General features: G+C 35.2%; 1 protein-coding gene across 1 annotated transcript in view; it reads right to left on the bottom strand.

Annotated features, from left to right (window-relative positions):
• PSME4 (proteasome activator subunit 4) overlaps positions 1-23529 on the bottom strand; it is a 99351-nt gene that overhangs the window by 1736 nt on the left and 74086 nt on the right. Inside the window, exons 27-45 of the mRNA XM_061210443.1 lie at positions 23113-23244; positions 21967-22176; positions 20617-20753; positions 19436-19489; positions 19029-19158; positions 18298-18379; positions 16994-17147; positions 16374-16443; positions 15400-15525; positions 14705-14857; positions 12713-12817; positions 12066-12157; positions 11051-11182; positions 10467-10675; positions 8580-8665; positions 6579-6707; positions 5388-5543; positions 2313-2481; positions 431-564 (exon numbers count right to left, since the gene is read on the bottom strand). Of these exons, the coding sequence (XP_061066426.1) occupies positions 431-564; positions 2313-2481; positions 5388-5543; positions 6579-6707; positions 8580-8665; positions 10467-10675; positions 11051-11182; positions 12066-12157; positions 12713-12817; positions 14705-14857; positions 15400-15525; positions 16374-16443; positions 16994-17147; positions 18298-18379; positions 19029-19158; positions 19436-19489; positions 20617-20753; positions 21967-22176; positions 23113-23244 (2460 nt within the window). The remainder of the gene's footprint in view (positions 1-430; positions 565-2312; positions 2482-5387; positions 5544-6578; positions 6708-8579; positions 8666-10466; positions 10676-11050; positions 11183-12065; positions 12158-12712; positions 12818-14704; positions 14858-15399; positions 15526-16373; positions 16444-16993; positions 17148-18297; positions 18380-19028; positions 19159-19435; positions 19490-20616; positions 20754-21966; positions 22177-23112; positions 23245-23529) is intronic.

Genomic DNA, 23529 nt, shown 5'->3' on the forward strand with positions numbered 1-23529 from the left:
CAAAGTGAAAAGGACAAAGTCATTGGTCTTCCAAGTTGTTTAACGTAGGAACACAGGTGTTCACTAAATAATACCATCACATTTTCCTGTTTAATATTAGCTCCCAGTTAGATACTTCCTAGATATAAAATGCTAGTGAAATAGAAGCATAAAATTTATTCTGACAACACTGACAATACCTTACTTCCACTGGACTCGGAGGGACAGAAGCTATGGTAATTTCCTTGCTACCAAAAGATCTCAAATATACAGGCAGCAGGGTCTCTGCAAGATTTTAATAATTATTGATGAGTAACTCGGCTCTGGCAGAGGTAGGAGTAGTAGCTTTATCAAAGCAGAAGATCCACAGTATATAGATTAGTATCAATGGTTTCTTACAAAATATCACTGATAATATATGTGCAAAGAAACTAACAAGGGAGAATTTTACCTCAATAGGCTGAGGATCATTCAGATGTGCACTGAGATTCATAAGGAGCTGGGGCATCCAGGTGGGAACATCGTAAGGACTAGAAAGAACACATGCACCGAGTCCCAGCACCCCGGCATGGCGTTTGACCAACTCTGCAAAGAAAACAGCAATACATGTGCAAATATTTACAGGACTCTATTGCACTTGCTACAGTGAAATAAATTAGTTTTCGATCACGCTAGTTGTTTCCAATGTTTGAATTTCTGCGTTTAAAAATGACTCTGTATGCACACATATCAAAAACATGATTTTAAGGCTAAACTAAAAACATCCTATAGCTGTCCCTCAATGACAGCATAATTATATTTAGGTCCAGAAATGTGTCATGTATTTGGTAAAACTAACATAGTAATGGCTTCTTCTGATCATTTCATATCATATGTGAAAGTGCAATCCCTGATCCTAAAAAAATCACCAGTCAAAATTAGATCCCACTTTTCTGGATGTGACTACTTCCTACAGAATGCATCAATTCATTAGGTAAACACACCGTGAATGTGGAATGTCTGTATTCCACAAAACAGAACTGCTATGTGTCTGTATTCTACAGGGTCTCTGTTCTTCGTTTTTAGTGATAGAAGTTACATTAAAGTGCTTTCAAATTCTCATTGTTTTTTAATAAAGATGTGTGCGTGTATGTGTTTGTAAGTCTATTATATGTGTATACATGAAACGTTGTGGATAGGGAGTTGAAATTAAGAAAAAGGGAATTTGGAGTAGTCATAAACAATGCCATTTGGTTATAACAAAAACCTAAAACTACATTGGTACTTAATTATTAAAAACACAGTTTCCAGGGCAAAAAAACTAGAATATATATTGGTATTTTATTGGCAATTGCTATTAGGTAACTATATGACATAATCAAAACCCTGGCAGACACAGAGAACAGACTTGTGGTTGCGGGGCGGAGGGGTAGGCGGGAAGGACTGGGAGTGTGGGGTCAGCAGAGGCAAACTATTAAATACAAGATGGATAAACGGCAAGGTCCTGCTGTAGAGCACAGGGAACTATACTCAGTATCCTGTGACAAACCGTAACGGGAAAGAACATGAAAAAGAATGTATATATGTATAACTGAGTCACTATGCTGTACAGAAATTAACACAACGCTGTAAATCAACTATACTTCAATAAAATTAAAAACAAAACTAAAACCTTGCTATAATCCGCACTTAAGAGCTTCATATTCCAAGCATTTTCTGCAAATTCAGTCAGCTTTCCACTTACTAATAATCTATGTTTTCCATTATTCTTGTGACTATTTGTAGTTAACAGTGGCAAGATCGGACGCTTCTTTGCAATCACATTTAAATATCTCTTTAAACATGACACAGTCATCAGATCTCATTCTCTTGTTTACCTTCATGCTCAATTAGAGTGGAAGCTCCTGTAGAATAATGAGTGTTCTCACCCTCTATCAAATGCCTAGTGAAGTAATGATTTTCCTCTCTCCAAATGAAAGCAAGGCTTGTTTTGTTTACTTAGTTTTTTCTCTTAGTACGTTTACACATAAGTTATAAATTCTAAAAACAAATATTTTAGATCCTCCAAAATAACTAATTCTGGATACCTCTCTTTATAAAGAGATTTCAGGTGGGTGGGTACAGGCTTGATTTACTACAATAGTTGTATGCAGCCATGTACACATTCCTTTGTACCTCTATCAATTTCAGCTTTTACATCCCAGGTCTTGCCTTCTATATGCAAAGCTTCTCAAAAGCAGGGTCAGCCATTCCTGGTACCTAGCATAGACCTAGGCACATACAAGCATTCGATAAATATTTGTTGAGTTAAGCCTGGTTAATTCCCAAACGGTGTTTTCCACCAGTCTTGTTACCTGCAGAAGGAATCGTATTCGTATCTCCTACAAAACCAGGGTCTCGTTTCCTTTTCTTCGGTAGTTTTGTTTTGCAAAGTTGCTCAAAATGAATCTGCATAGGACTGTCCATGGTAAGGAAGTTACACTGTAACAGACCACTTAAGGTGGTAGCAGCCATTTCTCGAACCTAGAGAAGACAATCACTTCCATTAGAGCCAAGATCCTAAGCCTGGGGAGGTGAAGAGAGTGGTAAGGGAACTGGGGTGGGGATTTTCCCTGATATTTGTAAACAATTGTGTAAATGCTCTTCTGCAGTTTCTTAATAGAGATTTCATCAGATTCTCAAAGGGTCTGTGGCCTCAAGATGGATGAGTCACTACACCAGGTTCACAGAAAGTTTAATGGTTAACTATGTTATACAAAATTAAATTTCTCCATACATTAATTATTTTCTCACTGACTGATAGTTCTTATCTGGGGTGTAACTGTAAAAGCAGTGCCAGAGCCTGACATTAAATAAAATTTTCCTAGACTCTGCATCTCTTAAAACAACTGCTGTTGTTGTTTTCACTGGTAATAAAGACACAGGATAATTTCTATAATTGGCATACACAGTAGAGATTTATATCCATTTTAACTCTTATGAATTTCACAGGCTGTTGTCAGACTATAAATACAGTTTATAGAAGTACTAAATGAAGAGTGTTTAACAGTCCATTTCAAACTGAAATGGGAACTCAAGTTCTGGGAAGACAAAAAAGCTGTAAAAAGTTATCTCAAATATATCACAAAAATTTCTGCTAAATAGTCGTAAGGAAAGGCAATAATAATTTGACTCAACGCACTCAAGTGCGTTGCTACTTATTCTTTCAAAAGATTTTTTCTTAAATTTTTCAATGTGACAGTTTGGGGGTTCTTAACATATTCTTTGCTACTTTTATTACATTATTATATGAAATACATTATAAAATGTTTTACTACTTCATACTTGGTTGCATTATTTCCTTTCATACCATGATTTATTTTTATACTCAACTATTGACTAGAATGCTTTCAACTTCTCACTACTATGCTACAAAACAATTTATATAATTTTTCCATATTGCAATGTATTTTCTTAGGACATGGCTAATTCTAAGAATTGGGATTACTAAACTTCAATGTATCTCCAATTTTACTATTAATTTTGTGGCTACTGGTTGCTTTTCAAAGAGCCAGTGCTAACATACTATGATACAAAACTAATGGGAATACTAGGTTTTAACTTACCAACACTGGTTATTATTATTATTACACATTTTTGTCTTTGGTGGGTGGAGAGAACATGGAATTAAGAGTCTCATTGTTTTAAGTTTGTATTTCACTGGTCATTAAGAGAGGTCTGACTTTTGTTTACTGCTTATATTGTTTTCACCCATACATATATGATACCACCACCACTATCTACTCCTCAAGGTCTTAATGGTCTTCTTATGCTACAATGTTTTTCTCTAGTTTGATGCTTGACCAATTAAACTGATGAGTTTCTAATATTCTTGTGGTCAGATTTGTCCATCTCTGGATTTGTGAAATCTATTGACTTAAATACTTAGAATGTCATTCTCGGCTCACAGTTCACATAAATATCCAAATTCATTTCTCCTACTTTCTCTAAGTAAAAAGTGTGTGTTTGGGGGGTGGGGGGGGGTGTACCTATACTATATCTGGAATACACTTCAGTGTGAGATGTTCTAATCTATTTTTTTTTCTCCAAACTGCTATCAAATTACCCAAACACCTCTAACTGAACTGTTCTCTTTCCCAGTAGTGGCATCTACTTTTGTGATATTTTGTTCCAAGGGTCAGTCTGTACATGTCTATAATAATTAATTTTACAAGGTAAGCAAAAAAAGTATTTAGCTTTTTTATCTATAAAGAATTTCCCAACATTTCTAAAAATTTTCCTTTAAATCTAATAAAGTTTTCTTTAAACATTTCTCATTTAGATTACCACAAAGTTTTTATTCCCCAATATTATCATGAATACTTCTGGCTAACTATTACTGATATTCGGTACCACATGTTTTAAAATTGATAGTTTTAATAAATGTCATGCTTATGTTTATAGTAACAGCTAAGTTTAAGCCTACTACATGGAATAAAATACAAGAATAATCTATAAAAATGTTCTAAAACAAAGTCCAGAAAACAGTCCATTTTGCTATAATATTTAAAGGTAGGAAACACTGACTTTTGAGATTTCCACCTTTCCATTTCCAGTCATTTAAGTTTAATGAAAAAAAAAAAAAGAATACTCTAAAAAAAATTTACAGATAGCTGCAAATATTTTAATCGAAGCCTGTCAGAGTTATAACCACTGAGTGAGTACCCTAGGAACTGGACATATCTGCTCCCAGAACACAAGAAAGCTGGAATGCAAAATGCATAGGTTCATAAGGGAGGTGGAGAAATTTCCATTCCCAGTTTCCTAGGGATACAAATCTATATTCAGTGCTCTCAAATAAAATACAGATAATTACTGGGAGTGCTCCACTACATGGAAAACCCATAAAGTCCATAAAATAAAATAAGCAAACATTTCACAAAATTTTCAAGTACATTTTCTTTACCTAAGGCCAATTTAGACAGTTATATCTTATTTAATGCTACTTCAGCAAAAAAGTTGACTTTAATTTCTCTACCAAGGAAAATAAAAAGGGACAACAATCTTATCTTAAATCTACTGAATAACAGTACCTATGTGTAGATTTTCATTCCATGGAAACTGCTCTCATACACATTCCTATTAGCCCTTTAAAAATCAGTAAGGTAAGTAGAGCATTATCACCTGCAATCTCATAGATTAAGAAAACTTTGGTTCATAAATGTTATCTGCCCAATTGCAAAGAGAAGCCAGAACAAGAACATGTCCAATGTTTGTTTCCATCTGTACTACAGGAAATGATTGGGGTATCAAAACTAATCACATAGGGCTATGTTAAAATTAAAGTTACTTTTACTTTACATATCAGTGTGTAAATACTTCTTAAAAGAGGCGCCATAATGCTTTCTTTAAATTTATTAAATTTCGGTTTGCTATAACCTAAATTTTACCTCTAGCTGTTCATCCTCCAAAAGACTTATAACCAGCCACCTGATGTCTTTAACTGCATCTTCATTGTTTAGGAAAATAAAGAGGTTATAAAATACCATGGTCTGGAGGTAGGTCAGTACTGTATATCTAGCATGCCAAGAACTGCTTCTTGCTGTCTGTGAATGAGAAATTAGTAGAAATAATGAAAACAGTGCTGACAAGAACATGAGATGACAGTGAAATTACAAATAATCTAGACTTCCAACGTAACTCTACTTTTACAGGTATAGCTAGAGCAAGCTCATCTTACATTTCCTTCTAAACAAAAGGCTGCACAAGCTATTTCAGGTAAAAGTTAGTTATTCTGAACGTATGAATGAATGGTTGAGAGTAAAGGGAAAGGAACACAGATAAAAGTCAATTTTAGAAGAATTATTTATAATTAATGACTCTTAAATCCTCCAACGCTTGCACATTATTTTATTTTACTTTTGATAGTAGCCGGTAGGGTAATGAAAGCAAACAAAATTGAGAACTACTAAATTCTACTGCAAAAAAATACCATTTGAGGCTGTTAAAAAATATCTTTCAGGGGAAACCATGGGAACATGTCCATTTTTTATATTATATAACACATGTGTAACCTGCATAAAGCTGAGCACATAGTACACTAAAAATGCAGCCACAGGACTTCCCTGGTGGTCCAGTGGTTAAGACTCCACGCTTCTACTACAGGGGGCGCGGATTCAATCCCTGGTCTGGGAACTAAGATCCCATAGATCCCACATGCCTTGTGGCATGGCCAAAAATAAATTAAATAAATAAATAAAAATGCAGCCAGAAAATATATACTCACTTAGGCCTTTCTACCACAGATCACAAAATACACGTGAATAAAATAAAGGGGAAATGGTAAAAGAGAATGCCCACCCCCTCCCTCATAAGCACTTTGTATCCAAGGTGCTTCAATAATTAGCTCTTTATGTATATAGAAAATTTAGGGTTGAGTGACCTGCCCAATGTCACAGAATTCGGTGGCAGAGCCAGGTACAGATTCTAAATCTGTTTCTTTGGTCAACATATGTCTCCTCTCATACTAAAAGAAGATTCAAAATGAATGCAAGTAACAGGTGTTGTGTGTACCGCAGCTGACTTTGTGAAATTCTTAGAATTGTAAACCAAAGATATAAGTGTTTGATATACACTCTTACTTGTTTTAGCACCCGAAGTACCAAAGGCACTTGATGAGGGTAAAGCAACCCCTGAGACATTAGTGATAAACATAACTTTGCATCTCTTTTCAGTTCATCATAGCTATTGTCATTTTCCACTGGGGCAATCTAGAGAACAACAAAAAAAACCAAAGACATAAACTGAAAAATAGCCAATAAGTACAAAGGCATCCTTACATGAAAGAAATTACATTTTTAATTTTAACAACTTCTACAGAAAAATCCAAACATACGCAAAACTAGAGAATAGTATAATGAATCCCCATGAATCAATCACTTCTTCAACAATGACAAATTCATGGCTAATCCTTTCATTTTTTGCTCCCCTGTGGTTCCCCATCCCCCAATTAAATTATTTGAAGCAAATCCCAGACATATTTCATCTATAAATATTTTTTCGGGAATTCCCTGGCGGTCCGGTTGTTAGGGCTCTGTGCTTCCACTGTAGGGGGCACGGGTTCAGACCCTGGTCAGGGAACTAAGATCCCACAAGCCACACAGCATGCCCCCCACCCAAAAAAAGTTATTTTTATCTCTGAAAGATAAAGTCTCTTATTTAAAAAACCTGTAATGACATCATACATAAAAATTCATTACAGTTAAAATATATTCAGTAGTGCTCACATTTCCCCAACTATTTGATGCCTGCATATCCCAGATCCCACTTACCATGAAGGCCTAAAGAAGATTCTCAACCTCAATATTTGTATATTCAGGTTAATTGTTAGGCCCGACACTAGCAAATTATGCAGTACAGCAATCTAATGATACACATTTTTTTTGCAAATTTCAAGTGGATTCAAATAAATCATCCTATCAACCTCATTCTCATATACTATTTGCTTTCTGACTTTTTTCTGAGTGAAGAAAAGGGGTGGAACTCCAGCTATCCCAACATTCATTGCACATTACCCATTTACGAACATATGACATCATGTTCCATACCCACTATGTGGTAGTGGAAAAAAGTTTAAGCACCACTGCCCTAAAGACAAACCATAACTACACCAAGGACCTACAAGTAACAAAGACCTATCTATACACTAATGGCTACTGTCCACTTTTATATCCCAAAAGATCCCAAAGGTATCCATGGGTATCAGGCCCTACAGAGCACTTTAAAAAGTATTTTAGTAGTGAATCCTTTGAAAATTTCCAGGAGTGTTATCTTTTTGAAATTTCCTGAAGACAAAATATACCATGGCAGATGCAAAGTTTAGCATGCCATTTGCTAATAAACAGTAACAAGGGCCCTCCTTCTTAAATAATAACAACTGTATTGACCAATAATTGTCAAGTAGTGGTGATGTCTGTGCCAAGCCTTCCCACTTTGCAATAAGACTAGACTGTTTTCTTAACCACAACCAACCACAGCATCACTACCAACTATAATTTTGGAAACTACCATATAATCTTAGTTTACTAGCTTTATCCATTGACTGGATAGATGAATAATTAAAACCACCTCAGGTTATATCTTGCATCAAATAAAACTTCAATATGATTACCAGACACAAGTTACTTCCTGCAAATATTTGTCAGAACCAACTATAAATAGTGCCATTTAGCAATGTAAAATAAATACAATATACTGAACATTTTGATTTTCAAATTTATTATACATTGAATTAAAAAGTCAGAAATAGCTATATTCAAAAATGTCATTGCGGCTTTTTTTTTTTTTAAAGCTATCAATATTTTCCTAAACTATTACTTGAAAACTGGCTCTCGGTGAAACAATGTTCTGTCTTTAGACTTTTCATGTAACTGTCAAGATCCTACACTTACCTAATATTGGAAAGATTATTTCAACAAATATTTAACCACTAACACCTAATGATTTTCCTGTGACTATTCTACCTTTCAGAGATGCAAACAAATCATACACAGTCTGAAAACCTATCAACCATCTGATGATAATTATAAATTCCTTTTGAAGGTCAAAAGGGGATGCATTTTTAATTTCAGACATAAACTTACCTTAAAAAACAAAGGTAGAAGCTGAAGTTGTTCAGTGACTGCTGTAGAGAAGGATCTTCCCGCACTCGCCATCAGCCATTTCAATACTTTATGGAAACAAACACAAAGAGTCAGTCTTTGCTATCCAGTTAGAGACTACAAAGTAGAGTGATTCTATAATGCTAGTGTCAGCCACTCTGATAGCTCTTCAGTGTAAAGAAAGAGGTCTGTGTTACCTCACAAATTAGATCAGCAGTGTGACAGGATCCATAACAAATGGTATCAACTAATCTAGGGGACTGAAGCCACCCTCAAAGAATGAATCAGCAAATTATTAATGGTCTACAAACACTCACACAAAGTACAAATTAAAACTAGCCTTCAAAAATCCTAACAAAGCAAAACTGATGACTAAGTTAGTTGTTTATACTTAGAATCCTTGAAAAAATTCTTAGATATAAAAACAACAGGGAACCCCCAATAATCAAGACAATTTTGAAAAAGAACAAAGTTGGAGGACTCACAATTCCAGATTTCAAAACTTAATACAAAGCTATAGTAATCAAAACAGTGTGGTACTGACATAAGAACAGACATAGAGACCAACTGAATATGCCAGAGAGCACAGAAATAAATGCTCACACATATGGCCAATTGATTTTCAACAAGAGTGCCAAGACTATTCAATGAAAAAAACGACAGTCTTTTTAACCAATGATGCTGGGAAACTGGGTATCACAAGCAAAAGAAAGAAGCTGGATCCTTATCTTATACCATAGACAAAAATTAGCTCAAAGTGGACTGAAGACTGAAATGTAAGTGCTAAAACTATAAAACTCTTAGAAGAAAACTTAAGGGACAAACTTCATGACACTGGATTTGGCAACAATTTCTTACACATGACACCAAAAGCAAAGGCAACAAAAGAAAGAAGAGGTAAATCAGACTTTATTAAAATTAAAACTTTTGTGCATCAAAGGACACTATCAAGAGAGTCAAAATGGGAGAAAATATTTGCAAATCATTTTCAGATAAGGGATTGATATCCAGAATATAGAAAGAACTACAACTCAACGACAACAAAACAACCTAATTCAAAAATGGGCAAAGAACTTGACATTTCTCCAGAGAAGAAACGAAAATGGAAAATAAGCCAATGAAAAGATTTTCAACCACTAGTCATAAGGGAAATGCAAATTAAAACCACAAGATACCTTCTTCACACCTATAAGGAGAGGTATAGTCATAAAAACAGAAAACAGGTGTTGGCAAAAATGTGGAAAAGTTGGAACCCCTCTGCACTGCTGGTTGGAATGTAAAATGGTGCGGCCACTGTGGAAAATAGCTTGGTGGCTCCTCAAAAAATTAAACATAGAATTACCACATGGTCTAGCAATTCTGCTTTCAACACCCAAAAGAATTGAAAGCAGAGACTCAAACATACTTCTACATTAATACTCATAGCAATATTATTCACAATAGTCAAAAGGTGTAAACAACCTGAATGTTCATGAACAGATGAATGGATAAACACTGAAAACACTACGCAAAGTGAAAAAAGCCAGACATAAAAGGACAAATATTGTATGATTCTCCTTATATGAGATACCTAGAATAGGCAAATTACAGAGACAGAAAGTAGAATGGTGCTTGCCAGGGGCTGAGGGAGGGGAGAATGAGGAGTTATTGTTTAATGGGTACAGAGTTTCCATTTTGCAAGATGAAAAGAGTATAAAGATGGATGAAGGTGACGGCTGTACAACAATGTAAATGTATTTGATGCCACTCAGCTATAAATTTTATATTATGTACATTTTACCATAATAAAAAGGGGAGGGGGGAGAAGTCAATAGGATAATCTAAAATGTCTGTTTTTAGAGGGAGTTTCTACTAAGTTTAGCCACTCACTAGTTTTTAAGAGTTTAATGCCCTGGGTTCGTTCATCTTCTTCACCAATTCCATTTTCTTCCATAACATGGTTCTGAATTTCTTCATCTACATCCATGAGGGGTTTCAATTTATCTAGAATTCGAGCAGTAAACTCAGGGACACGAGGGGATGCTGTTGGTGCAGTGTTTGGCAAAGAAACATCTATCATGAATATATAGGTCAGCACACTGTAAAATAAAATACATATACTAAGAAGAGATCCCACATTATCAGTAAAACTAAGGTTCAAAAGTATGACCCAACCAAAGTAAATTTTCCCAAGACAATCCCTAGAGAGGGTCTTGTGCCTGTGCACACAATTCTGAGGTATTAAAAACTACACAGTGTGGCGACTACGCCCCACTGGCTTGTGAGCACACTACCATTCTATTTTACATTCAGAGACTCTTGTCTAATGTCCCACAATACAATATAAAACGAAATGTGAAGAAGAGGATATCATGAAACTCAACAGTAACATAACCAGTATGTATTACTAGACATTAATATTTGATAAAAAGAACTCAAGAGGTATACCATACCACAGAGAAAATAATACCTACCTCCCTATTCTTTCCCTGACATTTTTGTAAACCTGGGTGAGTTTGGGTTCCAAGTACTTCAGTAGTCTATGCAATAGCTCAGGTACTCTCCACTCCTGCTGGGCAAGGCCACCTTGCAAGACATAGAGTCGACTAAAAGTAAAGCACAGTAGAGTTGTGTTAGTGCCCGTCTCTGCCTTTACATGTTGTTTTTTTTTTTTCTGTGGCACGTGGGATCTTAGTTCCCCCGACAAGGGATCAAACCCGTGCCCCCTGCAGTGGAAGTGCAGAGTCTTAACCACTGGACCGCCAGGGAAGTCCTGCTTTTACATGTTGACAGTATACATTAATGATGTCTGTATTCCACTTAAAATTGTTTCATTTTCAAACTAACAATGTAGAATAGCACCTTTAGGAAGGTTTTATTAATTTTTTCTACATCATTTTCTCTGTATCTCATTTCGTCTCCACTGCTATATAATCAAAGGAAACGCTGACTTTAGAATACTCATTGAGTTAATCTCTAAGAAGCAGAAGTTTCCTCACTAATTAATAACAATAATAAAAAAAAATTATTCTTCTTGTTACAGGATTATTTAGATTTTGTTCTCTTGTTCAGTAATTTTTGCAGCTCCTTATGACCAAGTATACTTTTCCTTAAAAGGATTACTATCTTCTTTCCTAATAGGAAAGAGTGAAAAATTAGAACATGTGATAAAGAAGTTAATAATACTGTCATGGTACAAAAAAGCAGTCCTGATATAAAAGATGTGACAGCAGAGTAGGCTGGACCTACTTTGTGTTTGAATTGCTCAGGCTGCCTCCATTTCTCCTACTTGTTCTCAATTGAGAAATAACTGTATTTAGAATCATATGTTGTAATGAATTGAACTATGGTCATCTCCCAGAAGAAAGTGTTACATTATGTAGCCTTTAGGAGTACAGACATTTCACTTCTACTTATACATAAAGAACAAAGATGTTATCTTTTGTTGTAAAATCTTTTGTTAACCTCATAAGCTTCCTTCTTATTTACCATGCATCTACAAAGGATCCTCCTTCACCACTCAGTGGTGATTCCAACAGCAGCTCAAAAAGCCAATGAAGTTTCCGGGGATCTCTGCTTTCCTGTGTTGAAAATATAAAGCAGCAGCAATTAAAACAGAGGTCATACAATTTTTCAAATAAATCAGACATCGTTATTTTAGAAATATAAATAAATATAAGTATAGAGGAAGAAAATCAAACTAAAACTCATAGGCAAGTCAAATCCAAATGTATTCTTATAGCTCATGTTAGAAAGACTAACAGTGAGAAAATTGTTAGCTAAATGGACTCTCTTAAATCAAAGTATAACTGCCCTGGACATATAAGGTGTCTAAAATAATACCTATAACCTTGTATCATCTGGCTTTTACTGTACGTAAGTTACACTTCTAGATATAGGATTTGACTTGTCATTTAATCTAAAAATGCAATTACCATGGCAGAGAAGGTATAACAATCACTTAAAGAGTTATCACTCAAGGCTTATTTAAAAAGCTAAACAAAACCATCTCCAGTCATGTAAGATGATAAAATTTCAGGAGTCAAGAGGTATAATGAGATTTTATACATTTTGAGACATGGTACGAAACAGTTTGAATAGATCAGTGAGACACAAAAATGAATAGGAGAACTTACACAGGACGTTGCTATACAAGTTCCCCAGTCGTTATAAGTTTCTACTGTAATGTTGGACAATGCTGTTCGAAGCAGAGGACACAAAAGCTCCGAAAGCTTCTCCACCTACTCAAAACAAAATACACAGGAAAAAGTTAATGATACTCAGAACATTTTTCTTCAACTATCTTTTTCTGCAAACACACACATACAAATACACAACCTAATACTTCCTTTATTTCTTAGAAGACCCAAATAATCCAAGAAAGTAACTTCACCATGTTACCATGATACATATCCAGGTAATAAGGCCATCTTTTTCCAAAAAAAAAAAAACCAGAAAAGAGGAGACACTTTATATGGTTTCTTACAAAATCTCTCAAACTATTAAAAAGTTCTCTCTTTAAATGTCTGAATGACATAGTACACTGGGCTGAAACAAAACCTCAATCATCTCTGTATTTTGCATGCTTATGGAGGTCACTTCATTGAAACGTAATATAGGAAGCGATGACTTTTCAATACAATTTAGTATTAGCCTGAAGTATAACCTTTAAATTCCAAGTTTTGGATGACTATAAATAGCATTTTAAAAGTGTTCAGTTATACAGAGACTGTGAATATATATATGTGTCTAAACACTAAACTGCTTCTCACAGTTTAGTGAGAACACAAATCACCTTGAGATCTTGATAAAATGCAGTTTCTGATTCATTAGATCAGGGTGGGACCTGGGATCCTACTTTTCTAATAAGCTCCCAAGTGATGCCCAAGCTGCAAGTCCATGGACTATACTTTAGTCAAAAGGACCTACGTAGGACAAATGGGGAGAGAGGGCTTGGGATAAAATTTCCAGTGGTAGCACTAGGCACTGAATAAAAAGAAAAAAACAAGCTATATCTTAAATAACTTATACGGAAACGAGATGTGTTCTAGAAATGAGGTAACTCAAAAATGACAGAGACAGGATGACAAGGATATGTATGAACATGTTTAAATAAAACTGTTTCATATGGGAGCAGGAAAATGGCAAAATTACAAACTAACGAATACTTTAATACATGATTCGAATATGTATAACTAAACTAATATATTAAAAAGTGTTGATAATCCTCCTAAAAAGTATGTGTAATTAAGTTTACCAGAAACAATATTTGTGTCTTTTCTTTGAAAAATGGCAGCCTACCTTTTACTCAGGCATTCTGGACATTTTACCAGGTTATTTTCAGTCTAGTGCATCTTGCTAAGAAACTAACCTTAGGGTGGATATGTAAAACTTAATCTTACAATTAAAAAGACGGATACTCAAAAAAAGGCTGTCAAACTCAAACCATCTACGAGACCAAATGAGTAATGTAAATTAGCACAGAGGCTAAGAGAAAAAATTTAATGAGAAGCTCAGGATTTAAAGAGTGCCTCAGGAAGGGAGAAACCCATGCACAGCCCCAGCCAACTGATACAGTGCAGCAATGTGGGACCAGTATTCCACGATCTTCCTATTTCTCAGGAGAAACTAAAACCCTTTTTACAGGATGGAAAATAATTCAGATTTTAAAAGACATTCAATGCCACCTATAGACTATGACTTTGTGACCTATACTCAAAAGCAATATGAAGTTAAACACTTCATATTTTAGGTGTTAACATCTTTTTCTTTATTTAGAAGATGTGTGTGCCCTTGATGCAGCTATGAATATGTTCTGATAAACACACAAACCTGCTGTCCACCTTAGAGCTCACAGGCGCCACGGGCTAACCCCATGGAGACGAGACAAGCGGGTAGGACCACTGTCCGCCCCGCTGCTGCCCCCCATCAGCCGCCCGCCCGGTCACCTGTCACCGTCCTCCCTCCTGAGGACCGCCAGCCTGAGGTGGCACCGGAATGCTGTCAGAGGGGCAGTGGTGGCAGAGGCTGAGGGACTGAGCTAGGTGTTAATACCTAACGCGTTGGGAATTGCTGCATTAATGGATAATGCAGCTTTAAGAGGGAATGCACTGTACAAATTACATCACCTTTTCAAATGTCCAATGTTTAGAGCCTCTGATTAAACCAGCTATAATTTCTGCAACACATCGCTGGGTGCTCTCATGTGAATCTGCAACCAAATGTTCTAAATGGGGCTTCAGAACTGGCAGAAAGGCATCATCAAAATTTCTGAATATACCCTACGCAAATAAAAATAAGAAAGTTCTTCAGTACTCAAACGACTAGCATCTCCAGTATCACATGCTTATATTTGTTTGCTGTTATTACCACTGTGCTTAAAAAACTCCATGTTCTCCCCCATAGAACTTAACTGTTTTAACAATGCCTGTAAGTTAAAATGGTAAAAACACTGTCATTTGCCACATTACATTAAAATATGATCAGTGAAAGAAAAATTAATAATCTTTCTAACCTTAAAAATATCACACACACCTCAAAAAAAAATCAAATAAACATGAAATGCACATAGTCTTGTGGGTTTTGGTTTTTTGCTTCTACTGCTAATTACAAATATTAGAGATAAATACTAAAAAGCTTGTTTTTTTTTTGAGTCCTAGACCTTAAGCCAAGATGAATATGATAGGCATTACTTCCAGAGCCATTTTAGATAAAGATAACAGATGACTAAACTCAAACTTTGAACAAATACTTTAAAACTTATGAACCTACAAATTGACAGTCACTAAGCTTTATGAAAAGGGTATGTAAATAACATAGTTACCTTAAACAGGCAAAAACGTCGAGGATTAAATTTATCTTTTCCTTTTCTGTCTTCTAAAGATAGAAAAGTAATTAACTGTTCCACAAATTTCGGATCAGAAAAATGATCAAATATAATCTGTTCTGCCTATAAAGTTAAAAAAAAAGAACAACATTCAGGGATTAAAATCTATTTAAAAACATGATTCTGAAAACATTAAAATTCAACCATAAAGTTTTGAAACTCAACAGTAAGTTTTTATTTTTGTTCTAAAGAATATTTAGTTCTCATAGAGCCTTTCTGGAACCAAAATAATATTGCCTCCTAAAAATGCTAAATCCTAAGAATAGCTAAAAGTTTTCCTTCAGCTCTTCAAGTCTGGATTCCACTTCTCAAACTGCGAAATAAAACCAAAAATGTTCTGCTTGAGAAATGAAGACTTAATGTTATTGTGCCAATTTCTGTGCAAATTAGGAAAATCCTCCAAACTGCAAACCAAACCCCAAATTATTTCCATATTTATAAAATATCAGCAGTTAAAAGGTAAACTTTGCTCAGAATTAGAAAATAAAAGCTACAACATTAACTTAATTGAGGAAGACATAAACCTAAAAGCCCTTCATCAACTTTCAAAATGATAAAGAAGTTCTACAAAGACTAAGAAGTTCCGACTTAAATCTACAAACATCTATTTACTGAGTATCCATCATTTATACGCAATAAAAAACTAAAGCCAGTACCCGAGTGCTAAGTAGGTAGTAACTTGGGAGTGACCTTAGATATAGAAGACTTGTGCTAACTGGTCCTAACAGAAGGGGGCACGGTTGTGGGGGAGTAAGGGAGCGCACATTTACCAATACTTACTGTGCTATACTGCAATACACAAATTGGGGGAAAAAAACCCATGAACTTAGTTTGAAATATAAATCAGGGGCCAAAAGTAAGATGCATCTGAACCAGGTAAGTGTTTACACGTGGTGAAATTAAATGCTTACCTCGGTCAAATCCTCCCTGCTTCTGCCAAGCTTAGGCTGCTCTTCCACACCAGCATAAACAACCATATTCCTACACAGTAAGAGTTTATATTTGTAATACACATAGGAAACAACATTAGAGCTTCATGGACAGAAAGCATTAGAAGGCACTTTTAATGAACTCTAATCAGATGCTAAGTTGTGGGTTACGAGTATATCACTCAGTCTTCCACCTTAAAAATCTCAGGTCATTGCATCCTAATGACATAGATTATTGGTGTCAATAAGAGACAAATAAGTATTTCTTGGGGCTGGTTTAGACATGTGTAGTATTAATAGGTAAGAATATAATTTAGAGCAACTATTAACAAACTCCTTAGATGTATAATGATGGACTAAGGAAGTCTAAGGGTTTCAGTGGAAAGACAAGGAAAGAGGCAGGATGAGGCATAGCACTGGCAAGAACAAAGAAAAAGAGGAAGAGGGAAGAGGGAAAAAGCTAGAGATTGTGTATCTTTGGTGACAAAGTACCTCTAACTGCTTCAACTGCCTCAGAACCTCCCTAGAAATCCAGATGATAAAACAAATTATATCAAAGATAAGTTGTTTGATAATAAGGTGCATGGCAAGTTGCAACTTACTGTGGCCAGGTGTAGTATCCCCAGTGAGTTTTTTCCACAAAGCAACTTGACTCCCATTCTTTTTTAGTTCTTGGTATACTTTTGCTATCATAATGCAACCAATGATTATCGGGTCTATCACCAGCAACAATTTGGGTGGGCTTAGGATATCCACCTGGAAAAGACAATTACATTTCGTGAATTTCAAAATAACTGTGCAATAATTATTCTCAAATAGTGCTAGTGTGACTTTATCTTCATAACAAGACTCTGTTAAAATTCGCTCAAGGCAAAAGCACATACATATGAGGCATTTCGCATCAGAGAAGGAAAGATGGGATTATCCACTAAATGGTGTTGGGATAGTTATTTGAGGGGAAAAAGTCAAGTTTGATCCATACCTCATCCCTTTTACCAAAATTAAAAGGATTAATTTTGTTAAAACTTTTTAGGTTTGAATTAATTAATTACAGAGCTCAACGAATTCCCATATACCCTCTTCAACCAGATGCCCCCAATTTTAACATTTCACCATGTGTACACTTTGACATTCTCTCTCTCTCTTTACACACACACACACATACACATGCACCTACACACACTTGTTTTTTGGGACCATTAAATATTCATTTAATATGAGACCTACAAACATGTGTTTCAAGTGAGGGTAAAACAAGATTAGTAGTAGAGAGTATAATGAAATGAAAGTCTTTCCCACATTTAGTTAACACCATTTTATAGTGTTCCAAAATAAAGGTGGTAGTTGGTGCACAGCTATACTCCCTCCCAAAATGGGGTTTGGGGTAAACTGAAGACAGCTGTTTGAATATCTCAGGAGTTATCAGAGATTAAAAAAATTGATAGCCAAAGTAATAAAAATGATGTTTTTCTCCCTCCAAAATCAAATTAACCTTGCCCCTAATCCTACTACTGAGGAAGAAACACTTAACATATTGATGAGTTAAATGGTAATGGTATTTTAAGCCTTTGAAATACAGTTTGATAAATAACTAGCAGAATTGCTTAGCTGATGAGATAAGTAAGTAGATGACATGTGGACCCAGCGTGTGTAAAAGCTACACATTTTATGTATTATAAAGACATAAAGAGCCATCTATTTTTATAAATACTTGTTATCACTAGTTTTTACTAAGTCAACTGTTTTCCCTTTATAATATTATTTCATACTTCGTATTAAAATCTTCCTATACTTCTATACTTTGTATAGAAAAATACTTGAGATCAAGAACTGTAATTTATACATTTCAAAGAAACTTTCCAAGTTTGACTGAGAAGCACTACTCATTACGTTTGATAGCACTTACTGATTTCATAGGGATTGATGGTCAGCTTTTTGTGGGTTCTTTTTAGCTGCTTAAGAATACCAGCAACAGCTGAGATTGCCATCTAAAAAAGAAGCAGGTAAGGCACATATATCAAAATTTTAAATCTCTCAAATGATTGCTCCCTTGATCAAAAGCAGAAGCTGGGTTTTGTTTCTTTCCAAAGCAGAGAAATACCTCACCCACCGACATCTGGCAGCACAGCCACATGAGGGCTAACTCTGACTTGGACTGAGTCAGTTGCAGCTCTTACTCTTAAACCTTCATCCATGCTAGTTTCTGCCTAAAAAACTTTTATCCTTTCTTTGTTAAACCAATTCCTGCTCATTCTTCCTATCTCAGCCTAAACATTTCTTCCTAAGGGTCTTTTCCCAATGTGCCAGGTCAGGTCAGCCCCATCTTGCACCCTACCTCTAACAGTTTTCAAGTTAAAACCAACTAGTTGTATCCCTCAAATACCTTTCCCTTCCTGTAACATGTTATACCTGTAATTAATTTTTTAAAGTCAATCTTTCCGATTAACCTATAAACATGTCCCCTGCTGTATCTCCAGTGTTGAAATGCACAGCACCTGAACACCTCCTCATATATTTGTTGGATGAATTACTATCATCTCGGAACCAACAGAGGTAGATTTCAAATCAATACACTTCAAGATATCAGGTGAGGCAAAAAATTCTAACCCAAGATTATAGCTAAAATAAAGTATCTACCTTTCGAACTACAATTGCATCATGGTTGAGATTCTCAACAAAAAAACGTATGGCACGAAGGGGTAACACTCGGTCATCTCTCAAGAGTAGAGACAAAAGCCCAATGCCTATATGTTCAAATTTCCAGGGCCTGAAAAGGGGAGCGGGGGGGGGAAATCACAAAACATATCATTCATAAAATCACTTTAAAAAAACAACCCTGTATTTAAAACACTATAATTTTAAGTTTCCCAAGAATCAAAATAGGTATATTGAAAAATACTGCTCCTATCATTAGCCCCATACTTTTTAAACTCATGAATCAGACTACAACTTTTTCTGACAGTCATTCATGGTTTTCAGGGTAGAAACTTCCTATAATATTGAAGATAAGTTTGAGAATTAAAAAAATATATTTTTGCACTTACAAATTTCTCTGCTCCACACCATCTAGCAAAGTGTTTATCAAATTTTCATAGTTCCTTAAAAAAAAAAAAAAAAAATTCAGGTAAGGTATTGTTTTAATACAATACTAAGATGAACATCAAATAATGTAATATAAATTCAAATTCTGGCCAAATTCACCCTCCTCTTCTCATCACCAGACTATAAAGGGTCTGGTGAGAAGAAAGCCAGAGTGAAAGCAGATGCGTGACCCTGGGAAAAGAAAATGAAAGGCAGAGAAAAAAAAAAAAAAAAGTGCTAAGGACACTGAGCAACTCAACCATTCCTGAGTGGACATTCAAAAGTAAATTTGTGAGCAGTAATCAACTGGTTAGGTGTGGTCTACCTATATAACAACCCAGGTATACATGAGGTAGGCTATAAAGTTTATTATTTATATAGAACTGTTAGAAAAAAATTAATAAGCATATTCAAAAGGCAAAGAAAAAAATAAAGTTAGGAAGGCTCCTGCTTGAGTGTTACCATTGAAGTGTTTTGGTCCCAAAAATCTAAAAGCAGTTTACTAATATCCTAATAACAAATTTGTATAAATGTTATCGATCAAAAAGTTATTATAAGAGATATGAAGAGATAAACATGTTGAATTTAAGATTTAATGAGCGGGATATGTGTACTAAAAGAAAAATCAATTCATGTTGAAAAAAACATATGATATTAAGATAACTTTAGGGACTTCCCTGGTGGTGCAGTGGATAAGACTCCGCGTTCCCAATGCAGGGGGCCCAGGTTTGATCCCTGGTCAGGGAACTAGATCCCACATGCATACTGCAACTAAAAGTTGGCATGCCACAACTAAGGAGCCTGCCTGCTGCAAGTAAGGAGCCCATGTGCTGCAACTAAGGGGCCCTTGAGCTGCAACTAAGGAGCCCACCTGCCACAACTAAGACCCAGTGCAACCAAATTAAATAAATAAATAAATAAATAATAAAAAAGATAACTTTATCGTGAGATGGTGTTTTCTACCTCCATAGCGGAAAGTGACAATCAGGGATCTTCACAATAATTACCTCTTAACATTTTGGTATCTCTTCAGAATCAATGTGCAAATTTCATTAGGTAGTTATACTGCATCTATATTTTAGAGATATTTAAAACCTACTATCTATAAAGTTATATGTCATGATAAGTAGGCATTCATAATTACCTTAGGGCATCAGCATTCCTTTCGTGTTGGCGTTTAAGTCCTTCTTTAATTTCTTCTGAGCTAAGCATTATCTGTTTGATAGAGGGGTTTTTTGATTGTTGAAGTAATTCTGCTATTCCGACACATGACTTTGGAATCTTATTAAAAAGAAAAGCCAGGGAGGAAAATGAAGTACTGAAATACCATGGATGAATCTTGACAACATTATGCTGAGTGACAGAAGCCAGATACCAAAGGCCACAAACTGTATAATTCCATTTAGATGAAATGTCCATAACAGGCAAATTCACAGAGAAAAAAGGTAGATTAGTGGTTTCCAGGGGCTAGGGGTATGGGGGAATGAATGGGAAGCAATTATTATTGGGTACAGATAAAGCAACTATACTCCAATAAAAACTAATTTAAAAAAATTATTGGGTACAGGTAAAGCAACTATACTCCAATAAAAACTAATTTAAAAAAATTATTGGGTACAGGGTTTCTTTTTCTGAGTAATTACAGTGTTCTAGAATTAGAGTAGTGATGGTTGTACAACCCTGAGAATATACTATTGTGAATATATATATATATATATATATATATATTCACAATAGTATATAACAGCACACAACTGTTGTGTTAAAAAGGTGAATTTTTTGGTATGTGAATTACATGTCAATTTTTTAAAAAATTTAAAAAGAAAGCATAATCTAACAACAGTTACAAATAGCAAGAGTATGTTTTGCAGAAAAGGAATACATTTAGAGCAGTGGTTTTTAAAACTGAGTATGGACGTCAAAAATAATCACTGCAGAAAAGAGGGGGATTCAACCGCACTCACACCTCTTTTACCCATCCCCAATTCTGATGGGTGTGTAAATAGGCGTTTGAAAATTCTTGGATGATGATCTGCTATCTCTTCCCATTTGAGCTCCACTGAACCTGATATTTACTTTTTCATTTGTCAAATCATCCAATTTTAATCTTCACTATAAATTATGGAACCCTGTGGTCAATCGTCTGTGACTTTGACTAGTAGAATTGACCTCCTAAAATATAACCAACTCTTTGAAAAATGAGGCCGCAGACATACAGGGGATAATGGTAAATGCAACAGTGTAATAACACTTTGTGGCCTCTTGGTAGAAAACCACCTAGTTCTCTCCTGGCCATGCTCCAACTTCCTACTCTACCCTGCCATCTATAGTAATGATCACTAAAGCACTAAAAGGAAACAGAATACAAATGCTTTAAAAAAAATTAGAATCAAACGCCAAGAATATGATTACTAAAAAAAGACAAGAAAATAATAGCATTTTGACAAAGCAGTGTTTGCACTAAAATTTGAATTAAAAAAATGATTTTGCTTACTGTGAAATCCAAGCCAATTGTTTCATATTGCCGATGAATCTTTTCTGCAAGATCATCAAATAGCCTCACTATTGATGGCTTTTCCAGGGACATTGCTTTGCTAAGCCCAGAAGAAACAATTGCTGGCCAAGTCTGTACAATACAGTCCCAATCATGAAGGTTTGCCAAGCATACACCGCTGTGATTTCCAAGGAGACAATACAAGGCACCCTGCAGGAAAAAATGATCAATATGGGAAATAAGAGGCACTGTTTAGTTGTAGCCAACTCACTTACATGTTGGTTTCAAATTTACTAAACACTGATTATTTAAATGCTTGGTACTGGTTATAAAATAGGTCCCCACATTCAACACGTTACTTTTAGAAACCTGAATTTGACACTTAAGTGCGATCCAGTAATATTTTCTCTAAGTCATTTAACAGAGGGTTAGCTCAAAGAATGGCTATTAATGAGGTAATATAGAAATGTGAAGATATTGCTTTTATGGACATAGCTTCCATTCTAATTCTCTTCTACTACATTTATAAAGGCTGTGAAATGTGTCACTCTTAGCATTTTAGGGTATAACATAATTTAAAAAATAATTTAAAATTATTAAAATAATTTAAATTATTTAAAAATTTAAAAAATTGTGGTTAAATCTGGTTGCCAAGTATTTCTCTAAGTATATAAAAACTAGGTTACTTAATTATACTGTGTACTTTTTACTCATAGGAGCTCAATTAATCAGAATGATTCTGATGACAGTAGGTACCTCTTTCTAAGGTACCCCACTTTAATGAAAAGAGCTATTAGTACCAAAACATTTTATTTCCTGAACATTCACCCGAACAATTCAAATCTGGCTTCCTAACCACCCTGGGCTCTAATCCTCTTTACAGTTCTTATAAGGTCACTGTAACTTCAATTTTACTGACCTAATAGACAGTTTCCAATTTTAAGCTTACTTGACTTGTCTGATTTTGTCCGTTTAAACTGCTCTCCACAAGGTCGACAACATATCACCCAATGAGTTAGATCCTCTACAACATTCTTGAATTACACATCTGCCTTGGGGGTCAGCAATTCCATTACTGCGAAATTCTTTCAACTTTTCTCTACGTTTGAAAAATTTCGTAGTAAAACAAAACAAAAAACCCTATACCTTGAACTGCTGTTGTGTGACATCTTGCCTATCAGGCCGTAAGAACTCCAAAACCAGGGGAATGATATCTCTGCAACAGAAGTTATATGCTCCCAAGGCAGCAAAAAATGTTTGCTGGGCCTTATTTCTGACCTAAAGAAAGAGTTATTAACAGACGACTTTTATTAAAGGGTAGACAAACTACAAAAAAATTTCTAAATGAATCATTAAAACAAAGCAGTGGTAATTTAAATGTTGTCGTAATAACAGAAAAATATACCAAAGCACATAACCTAACAAAAATGAGTAAATGATAATCTTTTTATCAGAAGGAAAGCAAATTACCACCAACCACATCATGGTTTAAGTTACACTGGTTCAGGGACTTCCCTGGCGGCGCAGTGGTTAAGAATCCTCCTGCCAATGCAGGGGACACGG

Source organism: Eubalaena glacialis, chromosome 14, assembly GCF_028564815.1.
Source record: "Eubalaena glacialis isolate mEubGla1 chromosome 14, mEubGla1.1.hap2.+ XY, whole genome shotgun sequence".
NCBI lineage: Eukaryota > Metazoa > Chordata > Mammalia > Artiodactyla > Balaenidae > Eubalaena > Eubalaena glacialis.